At 34.1% G+C, this 16360-nt stretch overlaps 3 protein-coding genes across 9 annotated transcripts; all 3 read left to right on the plus strand.

Moving 5' to 3' along the window:
• Positions 1-2396: 2396 nt before the first annotated feature.
• LOC107475998 (40S ribosomal protein S28) lies at positions 2397-3901 on the plus strand. Its single transcript, XM_016095711.3, has 2 exons — positions 2397-2506; positions 3541-3901. The coding sequence occupies exon 2, from the start codon at positions 3542-3544 to the stop codon at positions 3737-3739; it is 198 nt and encodes a 65-aa protein (XP_015951197.1). The 5' UTR covers positions 2397-2506; position 3541; the 3' UTR covers positions 3740-3901.
• Positions 3902-5562: 1661 nt separating this feature from the next.
• On the plus strand, positions 5563-10723 carry LOC110272490 (40S ribosomal protein S28-like). 6 transcript variants are annotated; one of them, XM_052256888.1, is made up of 5 exons: positions 5563-5652; positions 5840-9087; positions 9173-9299; positions 9424-9601; positions 10250-10370. In XM_052256888.1, the coding sequence occupies exon 2, from the start codon at positions 5928-5930 to the stop codon at positions 9039-9041; it is 3114 nt and encodes a 1037-aa protein (XP_052112848.1). In that variant the 5' UTR covers positions 5563-5652; positions 5840-5927; the 3' UTR covers positions 9042-9087; positions 9173-9299; positions 9424-9601; positions 10250-10370. The 6 variants fall into 6 exon arrangements, with proteins under 6 accessions (XP_052112848.1, XP_052112849.1, XP_052112850.1 ...); XM_052256889.1 differs by having other exon boundaries at positions 9428-9601; XM_052256890.1 differs by having other exon boundaries at positions 9226-9299; positions 9428-9601.
• Positions 10724-12481: 1758 nt separating this feature from the next.
• Positions 12482-15287, plus strand: LOC107475999 (putative disease resistance RPP13-like protein 1). 2 transcript variants are annotated; one of them, XM_052255940.1, is made up of 3 exons: positions 12482-14583; positions 14759-14942; positions 15038-15287. In XM_052255940.1, exon 1 carries the CDS (start codon positions 12678-12680, stop codon positions 13824-13826), a length of 1149 nt encoding a protein of 382 aa, XP_052111900.1. In that variant the 5' UTR covers positions 12482-12677; the 3' UTR covers positions 13827-14583; positions 14759-14942; positions 15038-15287. The 2 variants fall into 2 exon arrangements, with proteins under 2 accessions (XP_052111900.1, XP_020991767.1); XM_021136108.2 differs by having other exon boundaries at positions 14759-15287.
• Positions 15288-16360: the final 1073 nt, after the last annotated feature.

A 16360-nucleotide genomic window follows, 5' to 3' on the forward strand; every position in this document is an offset into this window, starting at 1 on the left:
ACCCCCTCACTAAAAAAAACCTTAGCCCGGCGGGGAAGCCCGCCCCGCCCCGCCAAAGCCCGCCAAAACCCGCGGTTTAAGCGGTGCGGGTTAGGCGGGCTTTTGCTATTTGGCGGTCCCAATTTTTCAGCCCAACCCGCCTTTTTTGGCGGGTTACGCGGGCCGGCCCGGCGGGTTTAGGCCCGTTTGCCACCCCTATTTATAAGTTGCTTTGAATAATTTTACAAACAAAATTAAATTTTATCAATACAATTCAAACAACATTATTATATCTACTTTTGAGATAAATAAATTTTCAAAACAAATCATATTGAACTACTAAACCTAATTTCGATCAAAATCAGCATTACAAAAATCATGGTCAAATCTATGTTTGCAAACTATAATCTAAATACAGCCTGTATCTCATGATTTTTACTTTTTAAGGCATCTTTGTTAAAATTTTTGCATGTTTTTCCTCAATTTTGTTTTATATATTTTTATTGGTCTAGGATTTAAAGTATATATATTTAGTTGTTAAAATGATCACATTTTAATATTTTATTATTAATACTAATCTTAAAATTTAGAAATATCAAATTAAAAAAATAAAATAATAATACCCATTCAACATTCATAATCATGTGATTTTGAGCTCAGGTACTAAATTATTGTCTTGATTTACTTTTTTATTCGTTCATTGACTAAAAAAACGAAAAATTCAAATTATTAAAATTGTGGGCAAATGACTATATTAAGCTAAGGGAGGAAAAAATTACATAAATACGCTAAACTAAAAACTGGTTCATGAATCAACCAAGAACTATTTATATATAGTTCAAATCAGTCTAATTCGATCTCTAATTTCATGTAATTCGAATCACACGGATTCGAATTACTCACACAAGCACACACCCACTAATTCGAATCAATCATACAGGTGTGGGCTAAGTAACTCAATGGATAGTTTTGCTCCTGTTAAAAATACCAGTGCAAGTGAAGACTCAATTTTGATTGATATGGAAAAAGACTTTTCTTGCTGGAATGATAGTGACAATTCTAATTACAGTAATGTTGATTATTTAGTCGGTGTCAGGAACATTACACCCACAGGGTGATTCGAATTACACTCACACACACTGCATATAGTAATTCGAATTGGCCAGATTCGAATTACTCATGATTTAATTCTGCCTATTCTTTTATTAAAAAATTAATAATTGATTAAAAAATAATAATTCTAGGACATTACGAATGTTTATAGTACTCCTAATATCTTTTAAACTATTTTTTAAAATTATTTTGTATAATATAATAAAATATTTTTTGTGGTATAATTTAAATAAATTTATTAAAAAATTTTATAAAAAAATATTCATGAGCTATTAAAAATGGGCAAAAGAGTATTGTATGAAATTTGAATTGATAGCTCATTAATATTTGAAAGAAGTCTCGAAATTAAATATTTTGTTAGCTTTTTTTTAATGCATGAAATAAAATATATATTTTTTAATTTTTAAATTATTTTTTTAATCAATTATTAATTTTTTAATAAAAGAATGGGCAGAATTAAATCATGAGTAATTCGAATCTGGCCAATTTAAATTACTATGTGCAGCATATGTGAATGTAATTCGAATCACCCTGATTCAAATTACTGTGAGTGTAATTCGAATCAGACATGTAATTAGAATTTAAATTAGGCCTAATTCGAACTATATATAAATGACTCTTGGTTGATTCATGAATCAGTCTTTTCCTTGACTTAATATAGTAATTTTCCCTAAAATTGAGATTAGTAATTAGAAGTAGAAGGCTAGAAGCCAACTTAGTAAACATAATCTTAATGGATTTGAATTTTTTAAATTTTAAATTTTATTTTAGAAGATAAAATATGATCTATTACTATTTATTTTATAAGTGGAACAAGAGAAAACATGAGATAGAAAGTATTCAATGATAAAAAAAATCTCAATTTATCTTCTAAAGTGAAAATCTAAAATTTAGAAGATCCAAATTTATGTTAATAGAAATATTAAGTATAAATATAATAACTAAAGAGCAAACGATAAATAAACCTTTGATTTCTTATCTCAAAAATGAATAAGTTCTCAACTAATTAAAAATATAAAAATATTTTTTATTTTTTAAAATACAAAACATTTAAGTTTTTTTGGAGACCGATATTATATATTTTGAATAAAAAGACTTGAATATCTCATATTTTAAAAGATTAAAAACGTTTTTATTTTTTCAATTAAGTAAAAATTTATGTATCTTGAAATTAAAAAGATAAAGACTTATCTATCTTTTTCTCATAACTAAATTTAATAAATTTGGTTAATTACTTTCTAACCAAAATAGTTACTTTATTTTAAGCATTCTAGAGGGCAGAATTGACAATTCACGAGTTACATATCACACTATAAAAGCTTAATAGTTAGAATTAGGGTTATTTTCTTTCAATCCTCCCTGACGAGTAAGAAGAGCAAGCAGCAGCAGCTACAAGCGCCTCCTCAAATCTCAGGTACCTACGCCCTCAGCCATTGCTATTAATTCTTCTATTCAAGCTTATTGATATCAATCCTTTCTTTTCTCCTTCTTTGTTGTTACGTCGTTTCAATTTTCCCCTAAATTATTGTTTTTTAGTTTATTTTTTCAGTATTTAGGTGATTATGTACCTACTTTCTAATTCGTATCCCCCTAAAGAGAATTTTTTGGCGGCTTCCGTGGTCTTGTTGAGCTAGTGTATTTTGTTTTCCAAATTTTAGTTCTATATCTCCTTTATCATTATATTTGTTATTTTTTTCTTAAATATATTGTTTCTTATAATAAAGATACGTTTTCCCCTTGCATTGACATCCTATTCTAGATCTCCGTAATGATTTATGACTGTTTTGTAAAATCCTGATCTTTCACTTAAAGTAGTTAAGGTGTGTTTCGTAAAGTTTATGTGTAATCTTCTTTAGAAGATGTTTTGTTGGGTTATATTTTGCATTGGGTCATATTCTATGGCATATTTGCAGGAATAGAGGTTTTGAATAATTAAATGTTTTCTAAGATTCTGTACAGTATCTTGAATTTTTTTTAGAGTACTTAAGCCTTTTACAGCAATCAGTTGGGCTTTCTATGATTATGATATAGTAGCTGTTAATTTTTGTTAGATTTTAACCATCAAAGTTTCTATGATCTGGGTTGCTAGTGCTGTTGTGTTTTAGTAACATTAATTTGTTCCCTGTTCAATTGGATGCTATTGTCTTAGTTGTTTGGATTAGATTTCAATTGAAAATTCAAGAACCTTGGTTATGGAATATATTACATTGTGAACAAAACCCATAGGAGGCAGTGATTTTGTTGTAGTAGTAGTTGTTTGCATGTCGTGTGATTTGCATTTATTCAAATCTTTGCATAGCCATAGTTGACAATGATGTGGCATGTGTACTAGATAGTTGGCATTTAAAACATGTTAAATATGTGTATGCAAATTTTGTAGTCATTACTTATGCAATATTGGCAATCTTCTCCCGCCGTAACCTTTTATTGTTACTTTTGTTCGAGCAGGATGGATACTGGCATAAAGCACGCTATCGTTGTCAAGGTTATGGGTCGCACTGGGTCTAGAGGGCAAGTGACCCAGGTTAGAGTCAAGTTTCTGGATGATCAGAATCGCCACATCATGAGGAATGTGAAGGGACCAGTGAGAGAAGGTGACATTCTCACCCTACTTGAGTCTGAGAGAGAAGCAAGAAGATTGCGCTAGATGGTCTCCGATGGTTTTTCTCTGTATTAAGTAAAAATATTGTGGATTTTTGTTCCTCTGGTTTCAGTTTTAATGGTAGTTAGCAGATGCCATAGTTCGATGCTACTTTTGTTGTCCTGGATCTATACTATATGCCCTTATTATGAAACTTAAATTTTGATATTGAGGTGGCTGAATTTACGAATTTTTTTGTGATTTGATTTTGATATAATGCTTTCCCCACTCTGATATTGAGCTGTGGATATGACCTTATGTTTATATAAACAAAATCCTTTGATTGCAAGGCATAACTAAGCTGCAATTTGTTAAGCACTTTCTGAGATTTGAAAATCAGGGGTTTTTAACAGGAAAAGAATTTCTGATGTCACTGTTTGACTGATTCGAACATAAACAAATTAGAACCCAAATAACTAAGGAGGTCCAAATTTTATTTGGAAACCAGGCTATAACCATGGACGGGGCATTAGGTTCTTCAGACAAAAAGGAAATTTGTTAGACTATTGTTTATATCTAAAGTGCACTTCTGTTTTATTTGGTCCAAAATGGAGAAATTTAACCCTTTCAATCTGCTAGAGTGTTGAAAGTTGAAACTAATTTTAGCACTAAATAGTTTTATGCTATGAGCTCTGACCCTTAAATAACTAGTAACTAATTACATGGATTTTAAATAATTACTATCTACATCAACTAATGAATCTCTAGTTCAAGCTTCTAACGATTAAACAAGTACTAACAAAAAAGGAAACCTGCATAGTGAGACAAGTATTGGTGGCTAACAAGTACTAATAATTAGCTTGTTTCATTAAACACAGTGAGTGATACCAAAAAATGTGAAGGAAACATCAATGCTATTCGTTGAATTGCCACAATGTTTCGCAACTATTGTCCTAGCTTGGCTTTCTTGTCATTAGTGTTCGTTCTCTATTTAGAAAAATAAAAGTTCAAAACTGTAATAATAAGAAGCAATATTTGTGATCAATCAAGCAACTAAATAATCTGAAAACTGAGGTAGTTGAAAGAATGAAGAGTGAAAGTTTTCCTAGTGATTTTCCAGTTTACTAGTATCAAATAACATAAATTGCAACAAACTATTAACTGTCTCAACTTATTACTAACACATATATCTCTTTTATGAGTCTATATCTATCAAGTTTGGCATAAACTTCAAGCAATTAAATTTCATTGCACTGTTAAAAAAAGGGGTCAAATATATAAATGGGTACAACTAAGTAGCCTGGTAGGTAAAGTTGTTCAAAGTCTCCACTACTCGTTTTCCTTGGACAGAGCACTGAAAAAAATGTGAAGGAAACACCCTCTTAGAATAAAATTAGAATAGAATATCATATGCCATTGGACGTGGAACAATTTGTGCTGAAAGTAGGTGAAGTCAAGCTCTTATATTAAAAAAAATCATCAGTGGCATCATTTGTCCAACAAGTGGGACATTTTCATGAATAATTTTAGTATCGCTTGCTTCTAATACCAATAATCTTAAAGTCAATATGTTTCTGCTTCAAAAGTACATATCAGAGTAGGACAATATACTTCACTAGATACCTCCATTTCCTTTCATTTGCTCGATTTCTTATATTCTTATCAATTGACCTTGAGAAACATGGCTGCCGAACTTGTGGGTGGAGCTGTTCTGTCTTCTATTCTTAATGTTGTTTTTGACAGGATGTCCTCACCAGAAGTTGCTAACTGGATCAAAGGGAAGAAGCTTACCCAGAAGCTGCTTGGAAGGTTGAAGACTACTCTTTATGCTGTTCAAGCCTTTCTCATTGATGCTGAGCAGAAGCAGATCAAGGAGAGAGCTGTCAAGGACTGGCTCGATACTCTCAAAGATGCTATGTATGTTGCTGATGACTTGCTGGATGAAGTCTTCACCAAAGCTGCCACTCAAAAGGATCCAGGTACCTTCTTCTCTCGTTATCTCAATTTGCAAGATAGGGAGATAGCAAACTGCATGGAGGAAATTATTGATAAGATAGAATCTATTGTGAAACAAAAAGACACTCTTGGTCTTAGAGAGATTCCTAAGGAGAACATGTCATGGAGGATTACAACATCTCTAGTTGAAAGATCCAATATATATGGCAGGGAAAAAGACAAGGAGGTCATAGTGAAATTGTTGCTGGACGACGATGATACTACTGATGGTGATATACCTGTGATTCCCATTGTGGGCATGGGAGGAATAGGAAAGACTACTTTGGCCCAATTGGTGTACCATGATGACGAAGTGAAGAAGAATTTTGATTTTCAAGCTTGGGTTTGTGTGTCCGAAGAGTTTGATGTTATCAAGATCACCAAGACTATAATTGAAACAATAACTTCACGATCTTGTAAGTTGACAGATTTGAATTTACTTCAACATGATTTAAAGGAAAAGCTGGCCAGACGAAAATTCTTTGTTGTCTTGGATGATGCATGGAATGAAGATTATGACGCTTGGAATAGCCTTCTAAAACCTTTTCAGAATGGAGTTAAGGGAAGTAAAATTCTCATAACTACTAGAAGTAAAAAGGTCGCTTCTGTAGTGCAAACTGTTCCACCTCATGAACTAAGTTTATTGTCTCATGAAGATTGTTGGTTAGTGTTTTCAAAGCATGCACGTCTTTCCACTGACTCTATGCAGAATACAACTTTGGGAAAGGTTGGCAGAAATATTGTAAAGAAGTGTAATGGATTGCCATTGGCAGCTCAAGCCCTTGGAAGCTTATTGCGTGGGAATTCTGATGTCAAGTACTGGAATCATATATTGAAGAGTGAGATATGGGAATTCTCTGATGACAGGATAAAAGTTGTACCGGCATTAAGAATTAGCTACTATTATCTTCCTTCATGCTTGAAAGAGTGCTTTGTTTATTGTTCCTTGTATCCCAAAGACCATGAATTCGACAAAGATGAATTGATTTTGTTATGGATGGCAGAAAATTTTTTACAACCAGTAGGAAAAAAAAGTATGGAAGAAGTTGGCGATGAATATTTTGATGAATTAGTTGCGAGATCATTTTTCCAGCCTCATAGTACTCGGGAAAAGATATTTGTGATGCATGATCTGGTGCATGATTTGGCAATGATCTTTGGTGGAGAGTTCTATTTTAGAGCTGAGGAGGTTGAGAATACTGTTGAAGTTGATATTAAAACTCGTCATTTGTCACATAATGCTAAAGGCAATTACCCAATGTCAAAACTTCTGGGAGTTTGTGACAAAGTAAAACATACAAGGACATTTCTTGAAGTTAATTTGGATTGGGGGATTCCATTCAACATGGAAAACGCACCATGCATTTTACTCTCACAATTGAAGTACTTGAGAGTTTTGTCGTTTAAATGCTTCCCTCTTGACTCACTTCCTGATTCAATAGGTGAGTTGATTCATTTGCGTTACTTGGATCTATCGAAGACCTACATTGTGACATTGCCCGAGTCATTCGGTAACCTGTACAATTTACAGACTTTGAAGCTGAATGGATGTGCAAATCTGAAAATTCTTCCAGCTGGCATGCATAATCTTGTCAATTTGCGTCACCTTGATATTACAGGGACTAGTTTGCATGAGATGCCGAAAGGCATGAGCAAATTGAAAGGTTTGCAGTTTTTAAGCAACTACATTGTTGGGAAGCATGAAGAGAACAAGATCAAAGAACTGGGAGCACTTGCAAATCTACACCAATCAATTTCCATTACCAAATTGGAGAATGTGGTCAACAGCAATGAAGCTTCGGAGGCAAGAATGTGTGATAAGGATGGCATTAACTCTTTGAGCTTGTTGTGGTCAATAGATAAAGATGAGAACACAGTAGATTCCCAAATTGAAAGAGATATACTTGACAAGTTACGACCTCACAGTAATTTGAAAGAACTACAAATCAGGGGTTACAGGGGTACAACACTTCCAGATTGGTTGGGGCATTCTTCCTACCACAACATCACCAAGGTACTTATGGGCGGTTTCCTTTCAGGTGGTTTCAGAAATTGTTGTATGCTTCCTTCACTTGGAGAGTTGCCTTCTTTGAAGCACCTAAAAATTAAAGGCTTTGAAAGGCTTGGGATTGTTGGTGCTGAATTTTACCAAAACCATGATTCTTGTGTGGAGACACCATTTCCAATGCTTGAAACTCTCTGGTTCGAATCAATGCCTTGCTGGAAGGAGTGGCGTTCATTGGAGTTCAATGCATTTCCCAGACTTAGGAAGCTTACCATATGGGGGTGTCCCATGTTGACAGGAGATTTGCCCAATCATCTACCATCTTTGAAATATCTTGATATTCGGAATTGCGAGCAGCTGAGTTCTTGCCTTCCAAGAGCTCCTGCTATTACCAAATTGTGTCTGCTTCATAGCAATAATGTGAGAATTTTAGAGCTACCTTCTTTATTGCATGAACTATTAATCAAAGGAAAGAATCTAGTGGAGGCCGTCATGCCGGCCATAACAAACACCCAACTGAGTTGCCTCACATCTTTATCTATCTCAGATTGTTCCTCCCATATATTGTTTCCATTGAGTAGTATTCCTGCATCAGTGAAAAAGTTGAGGATATCAAGTTGTAGAAACTTAGAATTCCAAATTGAAGGCCAACACGACTCGCTGCATATACTTGAAATAACTAACAGCTGTGATTCGGTTACATCCTTCTCGTTGTTGGATTCCTTTCCTAATCTAGTGTGTGCTGACATCACGGACTGTGAAAAGATGGAGTCTGTTGTGGTGTCATGCTCTCTTTCATGTCTCCGTTCATTATATATATACAACTGTGCCAGATTGAAATCCATTTCCACGCTGTGGACAGCAGCACCTCAGCTAGAGAATCTCACAATAATGGGCTGTCCAGAAATCGATTTGTCTGCTATAAGGGATCCACACTGTAGCTTGAGATCTCTTCGCATCGGCTACTTCGAGAAGCTAGTGAGCAGTGCAGCATTGATGAGTTTGCAATTTCATGGGCTTACTCATCTTACCATTGAAGGTGAATGCGAAAGAGTGAGTGTGAAGTCTCTCCCAAAGGAAGGTTGGTTGCCTGCATGCCTTGAGTCTCTGATACTGAATCGCATTAAAAGTGTGGAGACGTTGGAATGCAAGGGACTAGTCCACCTCAACTCCCTCCGAAGTTTAACCATTATTGAATGTCCCAAGCTGGAGAATATTGAGGGAGAAAAGCTACCTGCCTCTCTAATTCGACTCATCATCAAAGAAAGCCATTTGCTTGGTAAGAGGTGTGAGATGAAGGACCTACAGGTTTGGCCTAAAATTTCCCACATCCGCGGCATTCAAGTTAATGGAAGATGGATTTGGTAGATGGTAACACAAGATTTTGCACAAATATTTACACACTGCATATAAAGTGAGTCAGTAGTTTTCATTCTTTATCTGCTTTACAGTATTCTTGTTCTTCATTCTTATTAATGTCTTATACATTCCTTACACAGCTAACACTTCATACCTTCTCCTGAATGACTTCTCTCCTCATTCTCAACTCTAGCACAGGACAGCATACAGCCGCATGAAGAATATTCAATTATTTGAATATGAAGAGTGGTCCAGAATCTTAAAGAGGTAATCATTTGAATCTGTCTAAAGTTGCTGCTTTTTATTAATATTTATTTATTTATTTCTATGCATAAAGTTTCATTCTCTTGCAATTGAAGAGAGTCGTTTCTTCTTCAACTTTTGCTGCTAGGCAGGTATTGATGTTTACAAAGATATCTCTACTTCAATATTGTCAAAAACTTCAGCTACCATCTCCTGAGGAGTTACCTTATTTGTATAAACTACCCGGCTCTTCGACATGATTTGTTCCACATGTTTAGACAAAGCAAGATGCTTACAAGTTTTGACAATATTATTACTGCAGCAAGGTATATTCCAAACCTTATATGCAGATTACCATGAAAATGGAACAAAGTAGCTTATAAATACGATTTTTTCCTTGCATTGACATGCTTTTCTAGATCTCCATAATGATTTATGACTTGTTTCGTAAAATCCTGATCTTTCACTTAAAGTAGTTAAGGTGTGTTTCGTAGTATTCATTTGGAATGTGGAGATAGTGAAGTTTATGTATAATCTTCTTCAGAAGATGTCTTGCATTGGGTCATATTCTATGGCATATTTGCAGGAATAAAGGTTTTGAATTACAATGGCTGTTAATTTATCTTAGCTTTTGAACTATCAAAGTTTGAATGATCTGGGTTGCTATTACTGTTGTGTTTCAGCAACTTTAATATGTTTCCTGTTCAATTTTTTTAATGCTGTTTTCGTAGTTGTTGGATTAGATTTCAATTGAAAAATTAAGAACCTTGCATGTTTCGGTGTGTGATTTGCATTTCATCAAATCCTTGCCTACCATAGTCAATAAGGATGTGGCTTTTTCTAGATAGCCGGCATTTAAAACAGTTGAATAAGTCATATGTGTGTGCAAATTTTGTAGTCATTACTGCTGCAATATCCACAACCTTGTCCTCCCTCCCTAACCTTAAGTTTTAATGTTGATTTTGTTTGAGCAGGATGGATACTGGCATAAAGCATGCTAACATTGTCAAGGTTATAGGTCGCACTGGGTCAAGAGGGCAAGTGACCCAGGTTAGAGTCAAGTTTCTGGATGATCAGAACCGCCACATCATGAGGAATGTGAAGGGACCAATGAGAGAAGGTGACATTCTCACCCTACTCGAGTCTCAGAGAGAAGCAAGAAGGTTGCGCTTGACTGAAATTTTGGAGACGAAAACTAAATTTTAGTTCTAGTCTTTGGCTACCAAAATACCAAATACAATACTAAGTTTCAGTACACAATCTTAGTCTCAGTACCCCTTACCAAATGCCACCTAAAAACATTTTGGATTTTAGTTCCTCTGGTTTCAATTTTAATGGTAGTTAGTTAGCAAATGGCATAGGTTAGTGCTACTTTTGTTGTCCTAGATCTATACCGTGCTCTTATTATGAAACTTGAATTTTGATATTGAGGATGCCGAATTTAGGAATTTTTATTGTGATTTGATTTTGATATAGTGCTTTCCCTTCTCTAATATTGAGCTGTGCTTATCTTGATATAAACAAAATCCTTTGATCACAAGGCATTACTAAGCTGCAATTTGTTGAGCACTTTAGGTGGGATTTGAAAATCGGGGTATTTTTTTAAGGGAAAAGATTTTCTGATATCATTGTTTTACTCAAACCTAAACTAATTGAAACCCAAATAATAACTGAGGTTAATTTTATATGGAAACCAGGCTAGAACCATGGATGGGCATTAGGTACCTGAGACAAAAAGGAAAATATCTTAGACTATTGGGTTTATCCGTTTATACGTTAGAGCAAATTTTTTTCTGTTTTTTTGGTCCGAAGCGAAGAAATTTTACCCTTTTATCGAATGTTGGAATGTTGAAAGTTAAAACTAATTTTAGCACGAAATAGTTTCATGCTTAGACTTACGATTATTTTACTTCTTTGTACTTGAGAAAAATCCCGAGTTAAAACTACAACTACTTCCATAGGTTTCTTTCTCAAGTGCAAGAAGGAATGATGTTTTATTTACAATTGCTAGCTTGTTGATCTTGAGACACATGACTAAACACTATCAAAATAAGGCAATGTTTATGGTTCATAAGAATGAAGAACCATATATTATACGAGATTGGATCTTTTTAATTTGTTTTCATTTGAGAAGATAAAGTGTAATTTATCACCATACATTTTATAAATAGAATCAAGAGAAAATATTAAAAAATTAAAAATTATACTTTATACGCTCAAATAAAAAAAAATTGAGAGAACCCATTTCTATATAGTGTCTCAATTTCTAGTTACTTGCGGCATACTTGCTATTTTGTTATACTTCACTTGATGAAGATTTAGTGTAGAAGGAGCTGAGAGACTGAAGGGCAAGAATTTGACTCATGATGAGAAGTACACACTTCAAGTTAATAATTTGGCTTATATAGAGGAGAGTAATTAACAAAATAACTAGTACCTAATTACATGGATTACAAATAATTACTATCTATATCAACTAATCAATCTCTAGTGCAAGCATCTAGCAATTAAACAAATTTTTTCTACTGATTAAAAAATACATATAAATTTTACTGCCAAATTACTAGTATAAAAAATGTAAATTAAAACAAACTATTCACCGTCTCAAGCAATATTAAACTTGCATTTTACTGCTTAAAAAAGGTAAGAGATAAATCAATGGGTACACTTGCTGGTGGCTAATTTTTTTTATATTGTATAAATATATGTGTAATATATTTTTATGGGAAGATTAGGTGTTTTTTTATATGGTGTTTTATTCAAATCGGACGGTCCGATTTATTTGAAAAAAAAGTAAAGTACAAATTGGAGGGTCCGATTTATTTGATAAAAAAACTACAAATCGTATGGTTCGTTTTGTATTTTTAATTTTTTTTATTTTTTGAAATAGAAATCGGACAGTCCGATTTCAACAGTAAAAATTTTTTTATTTTCAAAAACACAACTCGAACCATCCGATTTGTGGTTGTTGATTTAAAAAATGAAACAAATCGGAAGGACGGATTTGTTCACACCATAACAATGAAAAACTCATCTCTTCTCCCGTCATTGTGAGATGCACTCAACTCTCTCCCACACAAAAAATAATAAGCGCTTACTGGTGGGGTCAACTTGTTCAAATTTCCACCACTCGTTTTTCCTTGGACAGAGTACTGAAAAATATCTTAGAAAAAATATTAGAATATCATATGTTTTTCGATCTAGAACATTGCCTCTTGGGGGTAGGTGAAGCCGAGCTCTAATATTAAAAAATCATCAGTGGCATCATTTGTCAAACAAGTACCTGCCCAAAGCTACATCCATATTTCCATACTCCTTTTTGAGAATAACCTAGTTTACTGCAAAATACTTCCTTTTCCCTTTCTTAGTTTCCTCTTATCTTATCACTTGATCTTGAGAAACATGGCTGCTGCACTTTTGGGTGGAGCAGTTCTGTCTTCCATTCTGAATGTTGTTTTTGATGCTGAGCAGAAGCAGATCAAGGAGAGAGCTGTCAAGGACTGGCTCCATAGTCTCAAAGATGCTATGTATCTTGCTGATGACTTGTTGGATGAAGTCTTCACTAAAGCTGCCACTCAGAAGGATCCAGGTACCTTCTTCTCTCGTTGTCTCAGTTTGCAAAATAGGGAGATAGCAAATAGGATGGAGGAAATCATTGATAGGATAGAGTCTATTGTGAAGCAAAAAGACACTCTTGGTCTCAGAGAAATTCCTAAGGAGAACATGTCATGGAGGGTTACAACATCTCTAGTTGATAGATCTAATGTATATGGCAGGGAAGATGACAAGGCGGCCATAGTGAACATTTTGTTGGATGATGATGACACTGGTGATGATGATATATCTGTGATTCCTATTGTGGGCATGCGTGGAATAAGAAAGACTGCTTTGGCCCAATTGGTTTACCATGATGATAGAGTGAAGGAGGATTTTGATTTTAGAGGTTGGGTTTGTGTGTCAGAAGGGTTTGATGTCATGAAGGTCACCAAGAATATACTTGATGCAATTACAAAGAGTCTTTGTAACTTGAAAATTTTGAATTTACTCCTACAAGGTTTACAGGAAAAGTTGTTGGGGCAAAGATTCTTTATCGTCTTGGATGATGTATGGAACGAGGATTATTACGATTTGAACATGCTTCTAAAACCTTTTCAACTTGAGGTTAAGGGAAGTAAAATTCTCATAACTACTAGAAGTAAAAAGGTGGCTTCAGTGGTGCAAACTGTTTCACCTCATGAACTAAATTTATTGTCTGATGAAGATTGTTGGTTAGTGTTTTCAAAACATGCAAGTCTTTTCACGGACTCTGTTCAGACTTCAACTTTGGAAAAGGTCGGTAGAAAGATTGTAAAGAAGTGTAACGGATTGTCTTTGGCAACTCAATCTCTTGGAGGTTTATTGCGTGGAAATTCTAATGTCAAAGATTGGAATCATATATTGAAGAGTGAGATATGGGAATTCTTTGATGACAGGATAAATATTGTACCTGCATTAAGAATTAGTTATTACTATCTTCCTTCATGTTTGAAAGAGTATTTTGTTTATTGTTAGTTCACTTCTTTGTATTCCAAGGACCATGAATTTGACAAAGACTTGTTTGTTGGGAAGCGTGAAGAGAACAAGATTACAGAATTGGGAGCACTTGCAAATCTACACAAATCAAGGATGTTCGATAAGAATGGCATTAACTCTTTAAAGTTGAAGTGGTCATCAGATAAAGATAAAAATATAGCTGATTCCCAAATTAAAAGAGATATACTAGACGAGTTACAACCTCACAGTAGTTTAAAAGAACTAGAAATTGGTACAAGATTTCCAGATTGGTTGGGACATTCTTCCTACCACAACATCACCACACTAACTCTGCAAGTTCAATGCATTTCCTCGCCTTAGGGAGCTTATCATAAGGAACTGTCCCATGTTGAGAGGAGACTTGCCTAATCATCTACCATCTTTGCAATCACTTAAGATTATCAAATGCAGTAATCTGAGTTCCTGTCTTCCAAGCGTTCCTACTATGACTTTACACATAGTTGGTGGTAATGAAGTGAGAATTGGGGAGCTACCTCCTTTACTGCGTCAACTATCAATTAAAGGAAAGCATCAAGTGGAGTTTGTGGCTGAGGCCATTGCGAACATGCAACTGACTTGATGATATCGAATTGCAGAAAATTACAATTCCAAATTGAAGGCCAACATCACTCCCTGCGGATACTTACAATAAGTAAGAGCTGTGATTTTGATTTTCTTGCTGCATGAAGAATGTTGAATCATTCAAAGATGCAGAGTGGTCCAAAATCTTCAGGAGGTAATCATTTGAATCTGTCTAAAGTTGTTGCTTTTTATCTATATATATTTACTTCTATGCATAAATTTTCATTCTCTTGCTATTGAAGACAGTTGTTTCTTCTTCAACTTTGGACAGCTAAACTGAGTTTATATGAATTGATGTCCTTCTTTTGTTATATTTTGTTTGTTTTCAGGACAAAGAGATCGAAACAAGTATAATCACAAACTACCTGGTTCTTCAACATGATTCATTCCACATGTTTAGACAAAGCAAGATGTTTATGAGTTTTGACAATGTTATTACTTCAGCAGAGTTATATTCCAAACTTATATGCTGATTATTATGAAAATGGAGCAAAGTAGCTTATAAATACTATGGTAGGTTCATATTTATAATACTGTCATGTGAAAATTCATTATTAGTTCATTATGATTCTTGCTCTTTGGCGTTTCTTCCCTTCTTGTTTGTATAGGGACATTGCATTGCAAATAATGGACACTCTCATGGAGAATAATACTCTCATCATCACTGTGATTGCTTGCTTGCTTCCTTCCTTCCAAAGAAACAATTTAAGAAGCCTATTTTCAAGGCATTGAAGTTTCCAATTGAACAATGATGTAATATAAAATTTTTGTTGACTGAGTTATGTAGTTGAATGCAATCTATCTATTCATTATGTAAAATTGAGTTGGACATGAACCGTAAGAAATAAAGTCTGGTCTTTGGAGTATTGTTTCTTTCAGTATGATTCTTGTGTGCAATTGCAATCATGCTCTTTATTTTCAATTTTGCAATTTGCACTACAATACCAGCAGAAAACAAGTAAGGCTTTTTCTAATGATAAACTCAGATATATTGGTCTGTGTTTTTTTTTTGTTTTGGGTGAGTATATTTGGTCTCTGTTTGAAACCCTTAATCGTTCTCTGAAAAAATTAATCCTTTTCTAAAATAAATGATTTATTATCATTTTAATATTTTACTTTAATTTCCATAAATTAAGTATACATTTTTTTAATATATTAATGAACTGGATTCTTATTAGGGGTGGCAAGCGGGGAAGCCCGCCCTTATAATTTCTAAAAGCATAAAAAATTATATTTTTTATATTCATAAACATTAAAATCTTTGTAATTATAAATATCTAATAAATATAATTATAAACCAAGTTTTCATCCAAAACATAAGTATAAATATTCTCTCCAAAGCAAAATAAACATAATTATAAATATTGTCTCCAAAGTAACATAAACATAATTCAAACCACTCAATTTTTATCTTCATACTCTTGTAAGTTAGGTTGGGTGAAGTTAGGTTTTGGCAAAAAAATTGTAAAAATACTGTCTTACGAAAAGAACACTAAGCCTGGCGGGGAAGTCCGTCCCGCGCCGCCAAAGCCGCGGTTTAAGCGGTGTGGGTTAGGCGGGCCTTTACTATTTGGCGGTCCTAATTTTTCAGCCCGGCCCCTCTTTTTTGGCGGGTTACACGGGCCGACCTGGCGAGTTTAGGCCCGTTTGCCACCCCTAATTCTTATGTAGTAAACACAGTAAGTTAATTTCTAACCCTACTTACATAAAAGTATTTTATTGTATTCATACATATGTAAAATTTTACTTCTTAATTTCTATGCCTACAATGTTAATTTCTATGATAATCTATAGCCATAAGACTCATTTTTATTTTTTCAAGCTAAAAATTTTTACACTCTTTTTTTTAAAATAAAAATCAATTGAAAAAAAAATGGTTTCCTACAAGCTGGTTGAGCTGATTGACCATAAGTCCATAAGATGATGATTTT

This window comes from Arachis duranensis, chromosome 2, assembly GCF_000817695.3.
Source record: "Arachis duranensis cultivar V14167 chromosome 2, aradu.V14167.gnm2.J7QH, whole genome shotgun sequence".
Taxonomy (NCBI): domain Eukaryota; kingdom Viridiplantae; phylum Streptophyta; class Magnoliopsida; order Fabales; family Fabaceae; genus Arachis; species Arachis duranensis.

Bases quoted from the DNA above. Each gene is read 5' to 3' on its own strand.
- LOC107475998 (XM_016095711.3), top strand. From the start codon at position 3,542: ATGGATACTGGCATAAAGCACGCTATCGTTGTCAAGGTTATGGGTCGC.
- LOC110272490 (XM_052256888.1), top strand. From the start codon at position 5,928: ATGGGAGGAATAGGAAAGACTACTTTGGCCCAATTGGTGTACCATGAT.
- LOC107475999 (XM_021136108.2), top strand. From the start codon at position 12,678: ATGGCTGCTGCACTTTTGGGTGGAGCAGTTCTGTCTTCCATTCTGAAT.